The sequence below is a fragment of the Rhineura floridana genome, chromosome 2 (genome assembly GCF_030035675.1).
Source record: "Rhineura floridana isolate rRhiFlo1 chromosome 2, rRhiFlo1.hap2, whole genome shotgun sequence".
NCBI lineage: Eukaryota > Metazoa > Chordata > Lepidosauria > Squamata > Rhineuridae > Rhineura > Rhineura floridana.
Window position 1 is genome coordinate 170,100,299 of NC_084481.1, and position 23,174 is coordinate 170,123,472.

Genomic DNA, 23,174 nt, shown 5'->3' on the forward strand with positions numbered 1-23,174 from the left:
AAGTAGTCCGCGAAGCTTCTTGAAGGAGGGGAGGAAAGGCTTGTACTAAGGCTATGGGCCTCCTTGATCCATTACATGGCAAAGTACTAATAGTCCTATATTTGTGGTCATTATCTGTGTGTCACATCTTGCTGCAGCTGCTCATTATTTCTCAGGATTTCATTCAAGAGGTAAAATGCTTGTCTACTGCTACTTCAAATGAATTAAGCTACAGAAATTGTCAAGTCTGTTTTCTTAAATTCTTTTATTTTACCAGCTATTTTAAGAATGGCTTACTTAGTACACTCAGTTCCAAATATTCCCAGTGATGAAAGGGGAAATGGGACAATTACAAAACTGATGTTGAAATGTTTAGAGGATCTTTTCCCTTCAATTTGCCACATTCTGGATTCTGTTCATTCTCTTTTAATTTAAAATTATGTTTGGCTTGAAGATATACTGTGCTTAATGGTGACAACTTGTTCTGCTGCAGCCTTTCCTCCCAACCACCTCTCATTCCCAGCAAAGCAATAATCTTACACTTAACTGTCTCCCCTACCCACTCTCGTGTGAGATTGTTACTGACACAGTGGATTTAATGACAGGTTTTGATCATTCAGCAGTAACAAATGGGGATAACACTGCCATATTATCCGTTCCAGCTGGCATTCATATTAATGATCAAAAAGGAGTAATCCCTTGAGGGCTAACCCTTGAAGCTAACGAGGCCACCTTCCTATTATGACCTTTTGGTAGCAGTGCCTATGTTTCATAATGCAGGGTTTTGAGCAAGGTCTGACTTCATAATGCCTTAAAACAAACATATTGGAAAACGAAGGCAGTCCTATGCTGGGCGATTTACAGCAATATCTTGGGCAGGAAGAAAATCTGAGTTCTCTGTACTTTCTTTGTGAAGACACCACACCAGTGTCTGTCCCACTCCCGTCATGCTGATCACACGATAGCCACGCTTCTCCAGCTTGTCCAAGACGATCCGGGGAGCATCTTGCACATAGTATTCCCAGCTGTGGCGAAGAAGATGTGGAAACAATGAGAAGAGGTGCTGGTTCCCAAAGACTTCAAATGAACTTGTACCAATGAAGAAGATTACTGCATTTCTGTTGCAGTTCCAATAACAAAAGCTGTAAACAACTAGAAAACTGAAAGGAGGTACTCTCAACAAATTTAGTGGCATGGATCAGGGTTATGATCTTGCCCTAATAATGCCCAGTTAGGGAAGAGGCAGGGCAAGGATAAGGGAACGTCAAGTTCAGCAGCCAAATGTTGCGCCTTGTGCCTCTCTATGTGGTCCTTAGGACTCTCCTTGGGCCACTCATTTCACCAGCCCTGATTCACACCCTCCTTGAGCGTTTTTGCCTGGCTGGAATGTGTCATTGAACTCAGAATGCTTCTTGCTTGCCTGGACAGAGGTTGGAGAGGGATTATGTGAGTGTGAAGAAACTAGCCTACCGCACAAAGGTAAAATTAACATTTATTGCTTTGTTCCCATCTTTTCCCTCTGTTCCCATACACCACTGGTGTATGGCCCCTGGAAGATTGCCTAGCAGGGAATGTGTCCAGCCCATCTTAGGGGATACAAGAGCTCCTTCAGTGGTTGAAATCTTCCAGTCAAATTTATATAAAGATATGGAAGGGTACAGAGATCGCCAAGCACCAGATTGTTCTGAAGGAAAATCAAAAGGTATTTCTCCAGGTTCTCAAGAACATAGTCAAGAGTTTACATACACTATAAATAATCATATTTTTAAATGTTTTCTTAGGAAGAGTAAGGCTCCATTTCCAGTGCATACTTAATAGATAGCTACATCACATGAGATCACATATAATTAACTAGTCAGTCTTGGGCAATATGTTAAGCGCTCATGTAAATCATGCAAGTTGAACGTGTTAGCTAGGTGCATTTAAAGCACCCTTGTGTGAGAACATCAGCACCTCCACTTTTGTGGAGTGCAAAAAAATGCATCAGTATTATATAGGTGGGGCAGAAGAACTTTTTATTCTGGATAGTATGTTCCATATAGACTAATCTCAATATCTACAACAGCCTTCCCCAACCTGGTCTTCAAATGTTTTGGACTACAACTCCTAGTATAGGCATTAGCTGGTCTGTGTATTTGTAAGCTTGCTGTAGCATGATGCTTATGCAGTTCATGCCACAGTCAGGCTAAAACCAGCTGAAATTGCAAGCTTAAGAGTTGAACTTGGCTGTGGAATCCTCAGTGTATATTTTCCCCTTTTTCACTTTTGGCATCGCATACCTAGATGCATAAAAATCTGCCCGGTGAGCAGTGAGGAAGCTCAGCCACCTAAAATATAGCCTACCATTTAGGAATCTTAACTGATAAGAAAAAAATAATTTATATTGACTGTGCTCCTGATACTTCCTTGATTATCCTTTATTAGTAGGGAACAACATCTGTGAAACATTTTTGACATTGCTGTGGTCTTTGCCACACACTTTGCACTAGAGGTGGGTTGTATAGCTCAATGGGAGAGCCGACAGCTATGTATGCAATAAGACCCACTTTCAATCCACACCATCTCTTTACTTATGTACTGTCTGGCTAGTTAATGTTTGTATACTGGTTTCTGCGAATATTCTGATGTTTTAATATGTTGCTTTAAGTAATGAAGTAAAAAATTAAAAAGATACCAAATAATACAATTAGAAAGCAGAATTCCTTCAGGCTGTCGGTGGCTGGGAACCTGTGACCCTTCAGACATTGCTGGCCTACATTTCCCATAGTCCCTGAATACTGTCCATGCTGATTGGAGCTAGAGTCTAACAACATTGGGAGGGCCACAGGTTCCCCAGTCCTGCCTGAAAGCCAACAGGAATTTGATTGAAAGAGAGGATTACCTGCATGATCATTTGGTGCAACTGGACTTTTAAACAGGTTTTAGTAAGGACTAACAGAGCTATAAACTACTTAGTTACAACAGTGTAATTGTTACGGAAGACTTGTTGACTATTATGTGTAACTTGAAGGCTATCATAATTCCACAGAAAATAAATTACCTTTACATATGGCTCAATGTCTGCCTTGACATTTTATAAACCTCCTTTGGTTTACTTCCTACTTCTGGTTGGTTTTCTGAGATGATTCCTCTGTGCTAATCTTATAGGAATGCAGGACTTCACACCCACAGCAAAGAGGCCAAGTAAGGTCCTACATTCCATGGAGGCATTTTTATTGTTCTCATTTTCCTCTTCCTCCTCTTCTTCAATTACAAAAGGGAGGAGACAAAAAAAGCTTCTCACCACAGCAAAGAAGGAAGGAAAGGCATCTACTAAGTCTTCCATCCTAGCAAATGGATGGGGTAAGAATTAAAACTTGCAATGTTTAGAGACACATCACCAGAGACAAGTACAAAAGTTGGAATGAGAGAGTGACACTTCTACCAGCAAGATCTATAGCAGAGATGGCCAACATGGTGCCCTCCTGATGTTTTCAACTATAGCTCCCATCATCTCTGACGGGTTGCCAGGTCAGAAGCATCCCAGACCCTGAGATTTCAGGGTTGGGCCCTAGTGATGTCATTTAGCATGATACATTAAGCATCAACAACAGTTGCTTGGAGCATACAATTCAAACAAAAACATTTATCTGATTGGAAATTAAATCTTAGCTAAAAGATAGAGCCGGGGTAGGGAACATTTAGTCTAGCCTACTTGCTTCTGGCAAGAAAGGTTTAAGTAGCCTCAGGCCAGTCGCCAGAAGGCCATTGTAGGAAGAAAGGAGCCTAGTGTTATGGAGATGTTAGATAGGAGCACTCAGGAGTAAAGATGGATGCCTCTGAAGGCTGCAATTCTAAACACACTAAGGGACGAAGCCCCATAGAACTCAACAGGACTTATTTCTGAGTAGATATAGTCTGGATTGTGGTGTTGGTAAAGCTTGACTGGAGATCCTCTGCAAAGATATCCATATCCAAGCAAGGTTGGCAACCTCCTCCTTGGAACACCCTGCCCCACCTTTTAACATGGCTGCTCCAAACTTCTTTATAGATTTGACCACTTCAGAAACAGGTCTGAGAAATGAGTAAGAGCAAGAAGATTCTCTACCCTTTTCTGTCTACCCTGTGGGCTGCTATAAACTCACTTTGACAGCCAACCTAATTCCAGTGAGTAATAACTGACAAGAGAAAACACACATGGTTTGATCTACCTTCACAGGCAGCAGCTAAGCTACAACAATTGCAGCCCCAGTGTGTGAATTCTCTCTTATCACTATTGGGCAAGAAACAAACTGCCATGCAACCAACAAGGTGCATCATCAGTGGGTTTAAGGAGTTGAGCTGAGCACATGGAACCACTGTTGTTGCTTCTATGGGTGTAGGGGAGTGAGGTTAAAGGTAAATGAAATGCAAATAGAAAAAGAAAAACAAAAGACTGATGATTTCCTAAATACAATACCATACCAACCACAACAAGATTTCTATGAGTAAGGCAGAAAACTCAGCATCCCACAACCAGTCAGGGTTCCTAACCAGAAAACAAAACTAAAATAATCCTGGCAGCGGGTCAGCCAAGGTCACAGAAATCCCCATGCAGCACAACCTGACCTGGGGGCTGCAGTTAGTACAGAATGCTGTGGCGTGATTGCTGACAGTGAGACCCTATCAGCACAATAATATATCTGCTCTGAAATCTGCACTGGTTGCTGATTTGCTATCAGGCCAAGCTCAAGGTGTGCTTTCCATGTTATGGGTATCACATAGTGCTTGTTCTGCTCTTGTAAAAAATCAGTCCTTTAGTGTGGCAGCACCTATGTTTTGGAACTCCATGCTTATTGACATGGGGCAGATGCTTTCATGGTACTCTTTTCAGCACTTGCTAAATACATTTTTGTTTAGGCAAGCCTACCCAGGCATGTAGAAGCCAGGGCTGGGGCTAAAGGGCAGCCAGGTCGGGCCCTGGCCAAGGGCCCCTGGGGCCACAGGGGCCCCTCAATAGGGTGGGAGAGTAGTAGCGCTTGTCTTCCATGATCTGTGGCAGAGTAGCTGCTGCAGATTGCAGGGAGAGAGCTTCCCAGCCAACCTTGCCGGTTCGCTGGCTCCACTTACCTGTCTTCCTGTCTTCTGCACCTGTGTTGGCTGTGCACACAGGGCTGCCATTAACCAAGATGGCGGCCAAGATTTCCCTAAGGTGCTGATGCCCCTGCCACCATCTTGGTTGATGGTTGGGATCTGCGTGCGTAGCTCGCATGCGTGCCATCAACTAAGATGGTGGCGGAGGCTTCAGTCCCTTAGACAGGAGAGACAGGTAGGTGGGGCGTGCATGTGTGCATGTGGCCCCAGCTCTGGTAGAAGCTATTATGTTTTTTGTTTTTAACTCATTGTTGGTTTTATTATTTTGAATGTTTTAAAATACCTGTCTTTAATGTATGAAAGTGACAGCAAGTTATATTTAGATTCAAATTCACTTTGAACACATAAAAAACACATACTATATGAGTCAGATCACTGGTCTGTCTAACCCAGTATTGCCTAAAAAATAAAGACAGGTTCTCACATTCACTTGATAGTACACTTGGCTATTGTACAGTTATTATTTTGTTGTTGTTTCATTTTGGCTAGCAACTGAAAGTGTGACCTGAACATCACTGAAAAAACTTGTGTTTGAAAGGTGGTGTGAAAGACTTGCCTGTAGCGTTGTACCTGTGATGGCCTACTGACACATACAAGGCACCATTTGATACTGCAGTCATCAAGTGATGAACATATACATGTGAATTGTCTCTTAGTATTCTGTTTGCAGTGCTCCTGTTAAATAAATTTTAAAAACTTGCAGGAGCAAGAGAGTTACCTTAGACTACCAGAATATGATTGGTCAACCAAATGATGGAGGAAGACAAAGATGGAAGAAAAAAGGGGGATCAAACCCCCACAGAAATACTTACAAATGATTCCCCAGCATGTTTCTTTTAGTGGCCCCTAGGTAGTGCATCAAGTTTGGATCGGAATGCTCATCGCCAACCATGGTGGGCCCAACCTCCTGCAGGGAGAAATATCTAGTTTTGTTACTGAAAATTATGCTGGTATCAGGGCATTTTTTCATTCTATCTAGCAAGTGTCATTTATTGGCACAGTCTAAGCCGAGGGTTGGGAACCTGTGGCTCTTCTGATGTCGCTGGACTCCAATTTCCATCAGCCCCTGCCAGCATGGTCTATGGTCCAGGATGGTGGGAGTGGCAGTCCAGCAACATAAGGAAGCAGCAGCGGTCAGTGGTGTGGGTTGCATGCCTGCCTTCCCGACACCAAGAGTCACTACTACTTACCGAGAGGGAAAGGTGAGGCACGGGAAGCTGAGCATGGTGCGGGCACAGTGGTAGAACCTATCCATTGTTCCTGTCTCTATGACCACACCACACTGAGCTCTCTGCACCTCACACCTTCCTCTCAGTAAGCAACATCGATGCTTGGTGTTGGGAAGCCAGGCCCCCAATGTCACTCTGGCTGCCCTGTCGTCCCCCCAACTGCTGCTGTCAGGAGGGCTACAGATCCCCTAGTCCTGCTTTAAATCATGCACACTCCCTTCTTTATATCTAATAGGCACAGCCATGGATTAACATATGGGTCGTAACAACATCTGGAGGGTTGCAGGTTTCCCACACCTGGTGTAAGGAATAGTTATGAAAGAAGTTCAGGTTAAACAACTATTGACAAGCTCCTCTTAGAGTTCAACAAGACCCTCCAATACATGTAAGATTTAGGTTGACGTACAAGATGCAGCCATTCCTGGATAAAGACAGAATTGTTGCCACAGCTTTTGTTTTATTTTATTTATTTACTTAACATTTATAGACTGCTTAATAAAAAATTCTCAAAAAGAATATAAAATATTTATAAAAAAATCTGATAAAATCAACAAACTTTAAAAACAAGTATGCATGATAACATTATCAAAAATATAGATAAAACCAATTAAATTTAAAAACAAGTATACATAACAAAATCATCCATGATACTAGAGCTGTCCACGCTCTGATAACATCCCAGGTTAGATTAAGGGAATGCACTGTCCATGGTGCTGCCTCTTAACAGGTCCTGAACAAGGCAGCCAGGTTGTTAACTAGGACTTGTCTGTCTTGACATAGTTTACCAGTAGTGAATGATCTCCACTGGCTTTCAGTTTGTTTCTTGGTACAGTTCAAAGTACTAATGTTAACCTACAAAGCTCTACTCCAGGGACAGGCAACACAGTGCTCTCCAGAAGTTGCTGGACTCCAACCAGCCCCAGCTACCATGGCCAATGGTCAGGGATGATGGGAATTATAGCTGGAGGGCACCATGTTGGCTACCCCTGTATATAGTATAAATAGTTTGGGAAGAAGAGAACTTAAGGACTGCCTATTTCCATATAAACCTGTCAGCCTCAAGGACACTGTTCTATTTGACCCACCTTCAAAGGTTAGGCAGCTGGCAGCTGGAGGTCAGGCATTTTGTGTTGGCACCCACTAATGGAACACCTGCCCCAGAGCACCAACTTTATTGTATCTGTATTTTTAATATGATTTGATACACAATAATCAATTAATTGCTTTTGCAGTAAAAAAAGTAACAACAACCAGGGCCGCATTATGACTTTCGTGGGCCCTAGGCACTTTTGCCTTTGTGGGACCCTTCCTCCATAATAATACCAACATTACAAATTATTTTTGATATAACTTTAAATACTTCAACATTTTATTTTTTTTCTGTTTCAGGCAAAATTTAATAGATTTTCGTGGGCCCTAAAAATTTCATTTTTTTCTGATGTGAGAAAAAAATTAAAAGATTTTCTTCGACCCTAAAAGTTCATTTTTTTCTTCTGATTTTAAAAGAAATTAAAACATTTTCATGGGCCCCTAAAAGTATTGTGGGCCCTAGGCACTGTGCCTACTGTGCCTAATGGATAAGTCAGCCCTGACAACAACCAAATATACACACAACATGGAGATCAAGCACAGAGCCAATATACAGCATCAAGCCATATTCATACAAGCACAGAGCAGGAGTATAAAAGGAGGTGACTGTTAGAGTTAGCCGTCACCTCATGGTAGAAATTTGCCATGACATCTCTATAACGAGCTTGACCTTTCATGAGAGCAGGAAAGATCAAGTAAAGATTTAAAACTCATGAGTTCCAGATTTGCAGATGGGCTGGTGAAGGACCATAATCCCCCAATGACCGAGTTGTAAAAATAATAAAGCATAAAACATTTTGGGGTGGGTGGGGGTGGGCTGTTTCGTATCCGTCTTTTTTGATGCCAGGTAAAGGCAGCCTTCAGAGTTTGTTGAGTGTTTAAAATAGGATTTTATTACATTTTCAAGTCATTATAGTCTTAGGGATAACAAGGACAACAAAATGATCTGTATATGCAGAAGTGGAGTTTGTTTATTCATTACTAGGAACAGCAAAGTACAAGATGCCACTCAGCCGCAAGTTTTGCGAGGATCAATTGAATAATTTATCTTTACTTGCTGTTTTTGTCTTTCAATTTTTTTCTCTTTTCCCTAAGCCCTGGAGATCCTAAAATAATGAGTTAATTATGCATGACTGATTACTCTTTCTTTTCCCAGTTATAATTACTGTTCCATTGTATTATTGCATAAAATAAAATGTAAAAAAGAAAAAATAATCAGGTGCACCCAACAAATAAATATAACAAACAAGCATTCCTCTGTAACCCCCTCCTCTGTTGTCACAAAAAGTGCCCCCTCTACTCCTAAAATTCTGAACAGACTATTAACTCTCCCCATCTTTTTTACAGAGCAATCCAACTCATGGGAAGCTGGCAGAACAGGAGCTGGCAGTAAAGTGCGCAGCATCCAGTTGCCATTTGGGAGCCTCCAGTCCAGCTGAACACATGCTTAGCCAGGAGCTGCGCACGGGGACCGGAAAGCAAAAGCCAGCTCTTACAAATACCCCTATGGAGAGTAAGTGCTCCCCATTGACTTCCATTGTAATTATCTCCTTAGACTGACCTTCTCGGTGTAACTTTGGCCCAGACTGGGACCTGCAGAAGTGGTCTGAACACAAGTAGGATGTAGCCTAAGTCCCACCCCCTTGTGGCCCCTTCTCCGACACCACTCCCAGAATGCCCCTTTTTGGGGCCTTATGTCAGCTTCTGCCAGCTCCCCTTCCACCAGGCTGGGCTCCCCGGGTGGCTCCCCAGCAGAGCTGGCAGGATCCTGGCTCAGCTGGGAAAGAGCCAGGATGAGGGGCTTCTGCTAGCAGAGCCTGGCTCGCTGAGGCTGAGCCAGGACCTTGTCGGCTCAGCTGGGGGTCCACCATATCCAACTCACCTCAGCCCAGCATACATAGCAGTTGTATTGCGCCCTTAATCTGTAATTTTAGCACACTGTTTTTATTCATTTGGGGCTTTTTTTTTTAATAAACTTGTTTTAACATTGATTTTATGGACAATTTTAATGTATATTTTGTATTCTTTGTAAACCACTCAGAGGTTTTACTTACAGTTAAGCAGCATACCAATTTTGTAAAATAAAAGAAACATAGGTCCTTCCAGAAGACTCCTTTAGAGGTTGCTCTGATGGCTATATTCTTGTTGTTTCTGCTATTGCTTTAGAATAACATGGGATTATTTTTGTTTTACCCTTTGATGTTGAATTTTATTTTACAGTTGCTTTAATAATGTTAGCCATTTTGGATGGATTTTTTAATTATTAACAACATTAAGGTGGGCCATAGGTGCCTTAAATCAAATAAAACTTGTTGAGTGAAAAACTAAACAACATAATTTGGGCACCAATCATTGATTTGATTTATTTAATCATGTTTTGAGCACAAATCACACACTATTTATTTGCTTAGAGTGTGATGCCGACATTTACGCCCTTAAACACAAGGCACAGGAAGATGGCACTGCAGGCATTTGGAATTAAACATTCTGTGAGAGCTCCCCCTACAGGCGAAACAAGGAATGTCAGAGACTCTCTATGCATCTATTAATCCTGTCTGTCTATTATGTTTAGCTCCAGATACACTAAGAGAAACACAGTGAAGGATTAGAAGCAGAACTGTTAAACACATTTAGATATGCTTAAGAAGCTGAGCTAGTCTTGATTGCAACTAAAATCATTAGCCACATTTTTTTTACTCCCCTGCCTGCCCAAACTCACCACAAAACATTTTCTTTAAACATTATCAAACTGCTTTTTTTGTTGGGGGGGGGAGGAAGAGAACACTAACATTTCTTTTGCCATTTATGGGGGGGGGGGGAAACAGCATTGCTAATCGCCTGGAGCTACTTCTTACTCATCTCAGGCAAGCCAAAGCTGAACCGTTTGGATGCTTGCAAAATCCCCTAAGTAGCACCCAAAGGAGCCATGTCACAATTACAATGCGAAGACACCACCTTTTATCCCAAAAGTGAAGACACTTGCTGAAAAGTGTCTGTGCCTCATGAAAAGTGGCTGTGCCTCATGAAAAGAACAAAGATGGTGCAATACGAAAAGGTTGCCTTGCGTGACCAGACTTTGTTTCAGGAAAGGAAAAGAAGAAAACAGCATATTCAGAAACAAGGAAGAGCCTGTTGCACCCACTGCGACATACATTAGTGTCTACAACAGCATGCTACAGCCAAATGACCCCATAGACTCTCTTGCCTTGCAGAAAACATAGTTGGTGCAACTTTATTTCCCTGCCAATTTGTCCACCAAATGACTGCATTCCATCTTCTTAAGTCCTTTGGGGAAACGGTACTGAGCACTGTGGGAACTGTGGCCTATATGTTTTGCACATTGGGTTGTATTTGGGAGAACTTCCTTTGTTTGTAATGGCTGTCGATGGATAATACTGTAATCCTATGTTTCCCCCCCCCTTTTTTTCATATTAGTTAACGGTTCTAAAACTTCTTAAAATCTGTTTTCTTTCCTGGAAAATATGAGTTTCAAATTTCAAAGGTCACATTCCTCTAGAAAGCTAGCATTTATTCATACGGAACTTTAATCGTAAACCCATTTACTTGGGAGTAAGTCTCCTTGAATTCAAATGCAGCTTACTTCTGAGTGAACATGCTTAGGGTTGTGCTGTTTCTAATTTAGTAAATAAGTAATCCAGATTTCTTCAAACTGAGCAATAGCCCTTTAAAAATATATATCCTGCAATGCAGAATGTACCACACAGAGGCACAAGTGGCCAAAGGTGAAATTTGCTACAGCTTTACAGAACAAACGAATGCAAGAATATATGTTTACATATCAGAGAGGAACTAGAATTTTTAACTTTTATTTGATTTTTAACACACGATTTTGTAACCTCATTTGATTTGCTATGCACTGTGACACTGCCCTGTGTTTACAGGTCACCAGTACCTTGTCTTTTGTGATTTCTTTCCTATCCTTACATTCATGAGAGCCAGTGTGGTGTAGTGGTTAAGATGTTGGACTACGACGTGGGTGAACTCAGGCCAGTCACTGCCTCTCGGCCTCATGAAAACCCTATTCATAGGGTCGCCATATGTCAGAATCGACTTGAAGGCAGTACATTTACATTTTATCCTTACATTCATATCTCTCTTAGGCAGCTCGATACTCTGGACTGGCTTGCAGAGATCTCTCTGAACCAGCCCTGCACTGGAGATATGGCAGGCGGGGGGGGGGGGAGGTCTGGGCTAGATTCTCGGGCCAATTCCCCCTCCTAAGAACAGGATAATACAGTTCCTGCATCCCTTTGCTCCAAGTCACTCGTGCTCATCTAAGCACCTAAAATAGTGAGAGGAACTGGTTGAAAATGCCTCCAGACTACTTTACAGGAGGGATTCAAGTGCATATCAGAGGTTTAGGATGGTGTAATTAAAGTGGATGAAAGGGCTCTGTGTTGCCCTAGCATAACAAATCCACAGACTTTTTGCAGTTAGAAAAGTGCAGGGCAATGAACTGGGAAGTGTAGGATGAATGAATGATTAACAGGAGGATGTCCCAGGCAATGGTCTGAAGGCACATGAGGTCACCATCTTCCTGAAGCTAAGTACGTCTGAGTCTGGTCAAAGCCTGGATGGGAGACCATCTCGGAACCACATGTATGCTGCCTTGAGTTTCTATGATAAAAAAAGGCAGGATATAAATGTAATATATAAATAAATAATAAAAACTCACAAGCAAATGAGAATAAATGCAAGATGAATGCTCAGCCTCATATAAACTCCATAAACAAATCAGAATGACTGGTCATAGTCTAACCACCGCATATGCTTTGTGCAAACAAATCAGGATGAATGCAGACTAATCTTCTTCATGTTGTTGTCAACTTACTTGCCTGTGCCAGAATAAAAATATACAGGGGCTGTGAGTGACTTTAAGATCTATGCAAGTGTAATTTTGTCACAGCCACGTAGACTGATGGTATAAATGGGAGGGAAGTGCTTTTATAATCATTTAAAAAAATGTTTCCATTTTCATGTGTTGGTCTACGGACAGTGGGCAAGGAGAGAATGATACTCATGTCAGAAACAAAACATTCAAAGAACAGCAGGTGGCATCATGCCTGAACAAGCACTGGATTAAAACTGAAAGCACAGCTGGGAAGACACCATGAGCCCTGTTTGCGAACAGTACGGTTCAGTAAAAGGATGGTGGGAAAACAGCAGAGTTGATGTGCATAACTAGACAAGCCACTGTCATGGCTGATTTGCAAAGATAATAAATCTAGATATGCCAGTCTCTTGGAAATGTTCTGTTGGTCACAGTCTTTGATCTCTGGAGAAAGAGAAGGCAACACCGATCTCACATGTGCTACCGAAGGAGGGAGAACATTACATGCAACAAACATTTATTTAAAGTCTTTTTGCTTGCTGATACATATACAGTATACTTACACAAATGTTATTAATAATATATGTTGTTATATGTGCCATCACATACAAGGTTGTGTGTATTCTGTGATTCCACCAAAGCACAAAGTACAAGAAACGACACTGGGGATAGAATTTAGCTTTCTTTAAAAAAAAGTTTTTATTTCATTTTACTTTCTTTTTAAAGCAAGCTTCTAGCCCTTATGGCTTCAAAAATATATCTTAAAGTGTGTATGCTAGGCAGTGCTTCGCAAAATCAGAAGCTAGATGGCCAGGAGGTGGGGTTTTGATGCCTAGCCTTGTCCCTCTCCAGAAGCATTACAACAGCACAGTCCTACAAATATCTGCTCAGAAGTAAGTTCCACTATGTTCAGTGATGTGTCATCTCTAGTAAGTGTGCTTAGGACTGCACCCTGCATTATGCACACACAAAAGAAAAATAAAAGAAAACAGTGAGAATATGCCTGTTTTGCATTATATACACAGATCAAAGAATTCAGGAAAGGTGGGATACAAAGTAGTAAGTAGATATATCATTCTACCCCTTTATTATATGATGAGCTGATATAGCGCAGTGGCTCAAAGACTCATGTGTGAATCAGGAAGTCCTCGGTTTAAATCTTACTGCAGGCATGAACTCATTAGATAGCATTAATCAAACCACTTCCTTACAGCCTCAGCCTCCTATCTACAATATTTGGGTAATAAAATTGTTGTAACTTGTAGAGCTGTTGTAAGGATTACAACAATATATGTAAAGTGCTTTGAATACTCGGATTTGCAATATAAATAAGAAGTATTAGTCACTCCTACGTGACAGAACTTCTAGCAGCTCTTGATTTATTTACCATGCAAAACTACAACATATTTGATTTCAGCCTTTGGTCAAATTTTTATTTTTAAAAAGGAAAGAAGAAGTTAAGAGCTATATGTTTGTAATCTAGTATGTGCAAACTGTCATTGTGCAACTATTCTCCAAACTCACTGATTGCTTCTCAAAACAAAGGCTGCATATACACCATACATTTAAAGCACAAACACACAAAATATGGGAACTGCAGTCTGTCAAGGGTGCTGGAAATAGTAGCTTTGTGAGGAGTAAACTACAATTCCCAGGATTTTTGGGTGTGTGTGTGTGCTTTAAATGTGTTTTAAATGTTTTGTATGGTGTGTACACAGCCTAAGTAACAGCAACTTGTAGCATCCTAAGGGCAAACCTGGCAGATGCAGAGATGTATCTGTTGGGATGCTGCACTAAATTACCTGGACAGTTAAGCAGGTGACAACCCTGAAACAGAAAGGAAACTAGGAAACATCAGCTGTGTGCATGCAAAGATCACAAAGCGCCCTGGGGTACTGTACCATTCACAACATCACCAGCCCTAAAGTAGGCACAGAAGAAAACAGCCCAAACAAGATCCGAAGTGCTTATGCATGCATACAAGACAGAACAAGGAACAGGTGTCGCCTTTTTTATTTTTATCCAGGGATATATTTCCAGAAATCTTCTGCAAAGTACAGAAATCAGTCCCGCGACCCCCGAAATCAACCTTTGCAAGTCGCTTCCTGACAGACAACAAACAATTCAGGACTATCGCTTCATTCTTAGGCATCGGTGCCAATGGGCTCAAGACCAGCACCATCCTACCAACTAAGCCAGGGTACGGTGTCTTTTCTGACAGCCCCCTCCCCCGGATTACTCACCATGCGGATCTGAGTACTAATGAGGACGTACGGCATGATCCCCACAGCGCCCACCGAGGTCTGCAAGGTGGCCGCCGTTCCAGCTCGCTCTGCTTTTGCAGCTCAGCCCCCACGTGACATCCTGCCACTCCAGAGTTACTCCCTCTCCTGGAGTAGCCAATCAACGAGAGCTGTTTAAGGGCGGTGCTAGTGCGGACAATGCTTGCTCGTAGGGCTAGTGTTTCATTGCGGAGGTGGTGGAGGGTAAGGTTTGAGGTGGGCTGGACCGATCTTTTAGCCAGCGGTGAGATGGTCAGAGATATTTCCAAAGGGGAGAGATTGACGCCTTTCACTTTAGGTTTTTTCCTCTCTATTTATTTGCTTGCCTTTGGTATTAAAAGAAAAGCCCTGCAAGCATCAAAAGAAGTACAAATAAACAATCTCTCGGTAATAATTCCCCTCCGGCCTTACTACAAAAATAAGGAATCAGTTTCCGGCAAATACTGTAGAAAGTCAATTTGCAATACAATATGCAAATCCCTCAGCTTGGTATTACATCATGCTTTGATGTTCCCCTGAATGTGTAAATGTTCCGCAGACAGACAGGTCAGACAGAGTATATTTTTGCCTTTCTTTCCATTCTCTTTCCATCACTCCGTTTCATTCTCTGTACAGAAATCCACCATCTTCCCTGCCTACTTCTGGTGATTTTGTGTTTTCAGATGCTCAATGAACATGTTCAAAGATGCTGATGTGAATAATTTATAACCAGTTTTGCAGAAAGATAATCTGCAGATGTGACGGGTTTATAGCAATTATCAATATTTTCTGAATGGAAAATGCACACATAAAAATAATTTAAAAATGGAAATAAAAGCAGTGCAAAGACATGTGCAAAAGTGGAAAACTATGAAGAGCAGTTCTCCCAGCCAAGTGCTCTGAAACTCTAAAATTTCACAGCACAGTATGCATGCTTCCCACTGGGAACCTGAGGAAGCATTAAGCAAATTTCAGATCACACCAAGCACATACATTTACTTATTTATTTGAAATATTTATGACAACAATAAGGAAGATCAGAAGTTCATTTAATTTTTGACACATGAAAACCAGACAAATCACTGGATCCAGATACCATCCACCCAAATGTTCTTAAAGAACTCAAAGGTTCTGTACTGATCTTCCAATAAAAATATGTAACTTGTCCCTATGATCATCCTACATACCTGAGGAATAGAAAATGGCCACTGTAACATTAATTTTTACATGGGATCCAAATGGGGTTCCAGGAAATTACAGGTTGGTTAGTTAACATATTTTCCGGGAAAAGTGGTGGAAAGTATCAGCTCTTCACTGAGACAGCAGTGTTGGTGGGGGTGCAGGCAGGACTGGAGATTCCTTGGGAATTGCCAGGCCGTAAGTCAGCCAGCAGCTTGGCTATAAATCTGCCAGGCTAGCAAGGAGGAAGCAAGATAAGGGCAGAGGCTGTTCAAAGCTTACGTGCCAAGCCAGAAATCCAGAAGAGACATCAGTGAAGGTCCAGATCTAGTTTGCCAAGAGATCAGTCCAAGTCAAGGTTCAGGGAATAAGAAGACACACAATGGTCACACCTGATGTTGTAGTCAGCAACAAGCTGAAGCCAAGGTTTGACTTTTAAGGAGCAGGCTTGTCAGCAGGTGTGAGCCATCAGCATTTTGGCCTTAAGTGGACAGGCCTGCCCCTCTTCTGCCTGACCTTCTGTTGTCTATGTTCTGCAGGTGAGGGGGGAGTATCCTGTTTACTGACTGTGTCTGGCTGAAGGGCTTCAGCTGTGTCTGGGGTGCTCTGCAGCTGAGGGGGAGAAGGAGCTGGGTTCTCAGGAGTTTCCTCCATTTCTCCTTCTGGGTCTGCTGCTTCTGAGTCTGCTGCTGTTACTCCAGAGTCATCCTCGTCTGATGAGTCCTCTGACGGGGCCATGACAGAAAGTATCATTACCAAGCACACAGAAGAACAAGTCTTGCTGAAGCAGAACCAGCACAGCTTCTGCAAGGGTAAGTCCTGTCTCACTCTTTTTGAGTTCTTTGGGAGTGTCAGTAAGCATATAGATAGAGGTGATTCAGTCAACATCCTGTACTTAAGACTCTCAAAAAGAGTTTGATAAAGGACTTGAATTTCTTGCAGTCTGGAAAGACACGATTTATTTTGTGAGCTCTACACAGACACCACCCCATCTCACAGGAGTGAGTCTTCGTCTTTGAAACAAAGATTGAATGATGAACTGTAATACAATGTCCTAGGTAAAAGTTTGTTACCCCATCAGATGGTCCTTTGATCTAACATTCACTTGCTGTGAAATACACCTTCAGAATAGAAGATGAATGAACAATTAGTGCCTTGGAAGCATAATTGTAGTACAGCTCTTGCATTTTTTATTGTTCATATGTGTAATGCTTTGTGGAATATTATATACATACATACATGCAAGATTATTTTGGGTTTTAGCTAAGCCTAATCTTCATAGCATAATAAAGGCTGACTTTCCCCTAAAATAAATAAGCTTTTGATAGTGTCCCTCACCAAAGACTCATGAGTAATCTTAGCAGTCATAGGATAAGAGGGCAGATCTTCTTATGGATCAGTAACTAGTTAAGGAACAGGAAGAGAGAAAGAAATGGACAACATTGGCATAGGCAAGTGAGCATCAGAGAGCAGAAAGCTAATATGTTCAAACTTCAGAGGATACTTATACAATTTCTGAAAATCTGAGGTGAAGATAATAATCACTCCCCCATAAATTAGGCTCACAGGTTAAACTATCTTACTGTTTCTCAACATGCTCAAAAGTTTAGCATATATTTCTTCTAGATAAGGCAAATTCTAAATTTACTTTTGACAAGTGTTAAGCCATAACTTTTACAACTATCCTTATCATTACATCCATACGTTCAGCTCATCATGTATACACATTCCATAACCCAAAATTTATTGACTATTAACTGATAAATTTATTATTTATTTTATTTATTTTTAAAACTTATATACTGCCCGACTAGCAATAGCTCTCTGGGCGGTGAACATAGATACAATAAAATACAATATAATACAAAAACATCAGTCTAAAATCAAATTTCACAATCTAAAAACAGGAAAGGCTAAACTCAAATTACAAACATTACAATCATTAACAAAAGATTAAAATGCCTCGGAGTAGAGAAAGGTTTTAACCTGGCGCCGAAAGGATGATAGTGTCGGCGCCAGGCGAACCTCCTCGGGGAGACTATTCCATAGTTCGGGGGCCACCACTGAGAAGGCCCTTGATCTTGTCACTGCCCTCCGGGCCTCCCTATGAGTCGGGACCCGGAGGAGGGCCTTCGTAGCAGACCGTAGTGTACGAGCCGGTTCATAGCGGGAGAGGCGTTCCGACAGATATTGAGGTCCCGCGCCGTATAAGGCTTTATAGGTTAATACCAACACTTTGAATTTGGCCCGGAAGCGTATTGGAAGCCAGTGCAAGCGGGCCAAAAGAGGTGTTATATGGTCAGACCGCTTTGTTCTTGTTAGCAGTCTGGCCGCCGCATTTTGCACCAGCTGTAGCTTCTGAACCGTCTTCAGAGGTAGCCCTACGTAGAGTGCATTACAGTAATCCAAACGTGAGGTTACCAGAGCATGTACTACTGATGTAAGATCCTCCTTACTCAGGTAGGGACGTAGCTGGGCTACCAATCGAAGTTGGTAGAACGCATTCCGTGCCACCGAGGCTACATGAGCAAAACTTTAAGTACGTTTATGACCTTGAATAATAGTTTGCCAAAATTCAGATAAAGTTTTAACTTTGAACATTAGAGAACTCCCTGCCTATTGACATCAAGCAGGTGCCCTTGCTGTACTCTTTTCTGCATAAAATGTTTTTGTTTAAGCAAGCATACCCAGACATGGAGATGTTGCTGTTACTATTATTAATTAAATTTATATCCTGCCCTTCCTCCCAGAAGGAGCCCAGGGTGACAACACTAGAAGTATCTATAAAACATAAAAATATTTTAAAACATAGTGTGATGTTTGTCACAGAATGCAAACTACATTGTCTCAAATAAAAATTATGCAGAGCCATCTTAGCATCACAGCATCGCCAGTTTATGCAATACCGTATCAAGTTCATACAAAATTTGAATCTAATAATATTGAGCTGCTATGCAGGACCACCACATATGACTGTGTGTGCCCATTCCCCCATAATTTCTCCAGCTTTGGTTAAGATCGTTTTGCTGATTCAGAGCAATTTTAAGGGTCATATAAAGACCATCAATGGAGTACCTTGAAATAAAAAGATAGGTTTGAAGGGAGAAATAGGCATTCTTTCACTCATTTTTTCAGTCTTTAACCAGGAGGTGGGGCTGTGCACAACAGAATAATAATTGTTGAAACAACAAATGCAGGACATAGAACAGTCTCTGCACACAGTCATTTTCTTTGCCATTATTTATTATGACTTTATCTGCCTTGAAGAAGGGGGTCCAGGGTATGGACTGAGGGACCAGGAGGCTACCATCTTGCTGAAGCTAAGTAGAGTCTGGATCTGGGTCAGTGCTGGAGTGAGTGACCACTTGGAAACCACATACATGCTGGTTTGGGTGCCATGATGCTAGGAAGAGAGAATATAAATGTAAACAAATAAGTAAATAAATAATACTCTATAATAGAACATTTCATTTTCTGCTTCACTGCTGCTTTTATAGAGATTTCTTTGCTCAACCTACATGATTTTAAATAAACTCAAATATTACAAAACACCATAAGCCTCCGGTGACCTCTTCCCAAAGGAAATTGAACCCAAGTATGCACTGGAACTTCTCACCACTCAAAGAAGCGTGGTAAGTATAACAATATCCAATTGACTCTGTGCTGTGAAACTTTTCATACAATTAATGTATAAGAAAGTCTGGGATGATTTAGCTGCCTCCTCTGTTGTGGCTTCATTTGTTCATCTAATATTAGAGGTAAGTAGATTTTAAACAAGATCTATTTGGTGGGATCTCCTTTTGGGGGGAGGTCTTTTCCCCATCTTTCTTTTTCTTTTTTGCTGTTGCAACAGCAACATCCTTTTCCAATTACTGCTTCTTTATACAGAACTCAGTTAAATTAACCTAGACTAATCATAGTGCTTTTGGAGCTGAGATGCAAAGGATAGCAACACAACATTGGGCCTGTTCAGTGGTGGCTCCCTAGGGTTGCCAAGTCTCTGGTTTTTGACTGGAGACACTGGTTTTTGGGGGTCCTGTTTGTGTCTGCAGATGAGTCACCCCAATCTCCGGACTGTTAGCTTTCTTTCTTTTTTAATTAAGTTTCTCGGTGGTCTGGTTCAAGAGATGTACACCAAAATGTCAGCTGCCCCCCTGCAACTTCTGTTAGAAGTTGGCTGCTGAAATCCCCGCCCTTTCAGGTTTTTAGCCAATAAGTAAAGTCAGGGTTGTGATTGACCAGAAATTTGCTGAGCTCCAGGCAACAGCTAGACCCTATTGCAAATCCTGAAAATAGTTTCCTTTTCCTGCTTGTCTGCACATCAGAAGCTCAGTGAGTGTATAACTTTCAGCAGCAGCAAGATTGCCATTCTACAATATTATAGCAGGAAATCTAGAACTGAAGATCACAGCAGGACCTTGGTAAGCATATACAGTAAACAATTTCAGTTATGATTATAACAAAAGTGTGCATGCAGGTTTTAAAAAATTACTTTTAAAAATAGCATATACATTTTATAATTCAAATAATTTTTGAACAGAAATTTCAAAAAGAGACAGTGTGGTGTAGTGGATAGAGTGTTGGACCTGGGAGACCAGGCTTCAAATCCCCACTCTGCCCTGAAGCTTGCTAGGTGACCTTGGGCTAGTCACAGTCTCTCATCCTAACCTACCTTGCATGGTTGTTGTGAGGAAAAAATGGAGAAAGAGAAGAACCATGTATGCCACCTTGAGCTTCTTGGAGGAAAGGTGGGATAAAAATGTAGTAATAAATATAATCATAATAAAAATTGTACATGCTGCAGCTTATGATGTCATTACAATTTGTTATACTTTTCTAATTGAGTCAAACAAGTTTAAATTTTCTGGGTTGTTGGAGAGGGCAGTTTTTTGTCTAATTCATTGCTTGTTTTGAGAACCTTCTCAATATGAAGCTTTAATCCTATACTCCCTTTTCTGGGAGTAAAGCTGCAATGCTAATCCCACATATCTGGGAGTAAACCCCATTGCACTCAGTAGGACCTAATTTTGAGTAGACATGGTTAGGATTGTGCTATAAATCAATGGGACTTTTGAGTAAACATAGCAAAGGATTGTGTTGTAAATCTTTATCTCCCACTCCAATCCTTTTTTTAAGCAGTTAGGTAGCGCTTACTTAGGTGTCACTGCTTTTATTTGGTAGGAAACTAATACTGATATTGAAAAAAAATGTTTTGGTTTTGACAGCTGATTTTGACAATAAGCTATTAAATGGGGTGTTTGTATTTTTACATCTCCAGTGTGTGTGCATATAGAATCTTTCCAACAACGCTGTGAGATAGGGTTTGAAACCAAGGCAATTCATAACAAGAAATAAATTCATTTAAAACCCAATAACCATAAAACAAGTATTAAAAAGTGGCAAAACAGCTTAAAGTGACATGATTCTGAATTCTGGGTTGGGTAAGAGAAGTTCCTTATCACTTGAGGTTGCAGTTCTGTACACGCTTCCCTGTTTAAGTAAGCCCTACTGAATACATTGGGACTTGCTTCTGAGTAAACATGCATAGGATTGCACTATAAATATCTTTACAGGTTGTGTAAATAATAAACATATTTGACATTCATGCTTATATGATATTTCTTTATACTATGTCTCAGTATGTATCTGATTTCACACTATGGTTGTAATTATTTTCTCTACATTTTAAGTGTGCTCTTCTTGCTTGGGGTGGTCGTGGTTCCCTCTATTTTTTTCACCCTAACGGGAAGATTAGACTGAGAGATGGTGAGTAGCCCATGGTCACTAAATAAACTTTTTAGCTGATTTTCATTTTGAACATTAATTAAAATGATTTATATGTAGGCATAGTTTATAATGTGCATTTATTAGTGAATTGAAAATAACAATTTTAAAAGATAATTTTTAAATAGGGGAAGGGCTATAGCTTAGTGGTAGGGCACATGCTTTGCATGCAAAGGTCCAAAATTCAATCTCTGGAAAAGACTATTGCCTGGTATCCTGGGGACCCAATGCTAGTCCATGTCAGCAGTACTGAGCTAGATGGTACCGAATGGTCTGAGCTGGTATAATAATAATAACAACAATAATAACAATAATAATAATACAGGCAGATTCGTTTGTTCCTAAAAGAGGAAAGAGATCCAAAGGCCACAGTGACTCTGAAATTTATTTATGTATTTTACTTACAACATTTGTATGCCACTTTATTTAAAAAAAAACACTCAAACCGTTACAGAAGGAAATAAAACATAAGTATTAGCAAAAACAGTTAAAAACAGGTATTTAAAAACATTCAAAATAATAAAACCAACAATGAGTTAAAAACAGATAGAAAGCATAATAGTTTCTAGATGCCTGGGTAGGCTTGCCTAAACAAAAATGTGTTTAGCAGGTGCCAAAATGAGTACAATGAAGGCACCTGCCTCATGTCAATAGGCAGGGAGGTCCAAATGTGGCATCCATAACATGGAAAGCATACTTTGAACTTGGCCTGGTGGCAAATCAAGAACCAATGCAGATTTCAGAGCAGAGGTATTATGTGCTGACAGGGTCTCACTCATGTTAGCAACCATGCTGCAGCCCCCAGATCAGCTTGTGCTGCACGGGGATTTCTGTGACCTTGGCTGACTGGCTGCCAGGATTTTTTTAGTTTTGGTTTTTGGTTAGGAACCCAGACTAGTTGCAGGATGCTGAGTTTTCTGCCTTACTCATAGGAAACTTGTTGTGTTTGGTATAGTATTGCATTTAGGAAATCATCACTGTCTTTTGTTTTTCTATTTGCATTTCATTTACCTCTGACCTCACTCCCTTACATCCACAGAAGCAACAACAGTGGTTCCATGCGCTCAGCTCAATCCCCTTAAACTCCCTGATGATGCACCTTGTTTGCATGATGGTTTGTTTCTTGCCCAATAGTGGTGAAAGAGAATTCACACACTGGGAAGTGTGTCTGCAACTGCTGTTGTTCCCCAGCTACTGCCTGTTTTCTCTGTCTATTATTTCTCAATGGAATTGGGTTGGCTGTCAAAGTTTATAGCTGTATAGTATATAGTATAGTATATAGTGAGTTTATAGCAGCCCACTGGGTAGGCAAGAAAGGGCAGAGGATCTTAACTCTTACTCATTTCTCAAATCTCTCTCTGCAGTGAAGGGTAAAGTCTGTAAAGAGGTTTGCAGCAGTCATGTTAAAATGCAGGCACAGCATTCCAGGCAGGGGTTACCAACCCTGCTTTAATATGAATATCTTTGCAGAGGATCCCTGGTCAAGCTTTACTAACAGCACAATCCTAACCATATCTGCTTAGAAGCAGAGCCTGGAAAAGTTACTTTTTTGAACTACAACTCCCATCAGCCCAATCCAGTGGCCATGCTGGCTGGGGCTGATGGGAGCTGTAGTTCAAAAAAGTAACTTTTCCAAGCTCTGCTTAGAAGTAAGTCCTATTGAATTCTATGGGGCTTAGTCACTAAGTA

The 23,174-nt window shown here is 41.0% G+C and overlaps 1 protein-coding gene across 2 annotated transcripts; it reads right to left on the reverse strand.

The window, feature by feature from the left end:
• Positions 1–225: 225 nt before the first annotated feature.
• On the reverse strand, positions 226–14,616 carry GCHFR (GTP cyclohydrolase I feedback regulator). 2 transcript variants are annotated; one of them, XM_061611419.1, is made up of 3 exons: positions 14,505–14,616; positions 5,904–5,998; positions 226–1,004 (listed from the first exon to the last, which is right to left on the reverse strand). In XM_061611419.1, the coding sequence occupies exons 1-3, from the start codon at positions 14,538–14,540 to the stop codon at positions 824–826; spliced, it is 312 nt and encodes a 103-aa protein (XP_061467403.1). In that variant the 5' UTR covers positions 14,541–14,616; the 3' UTR covers positions 226–823. The 2 variants fall into 2 exon arrangements, with proteins under 2 accessions (XP_061467403.1, XP_061467404.1); XM_061611420.1 differs by lacking the exon at positions 14,505–14,616 and adding an exon at positions 11,514–11,951.
• Positions 14,617–23,174: the final 8,558 nt, after the last annotated feature.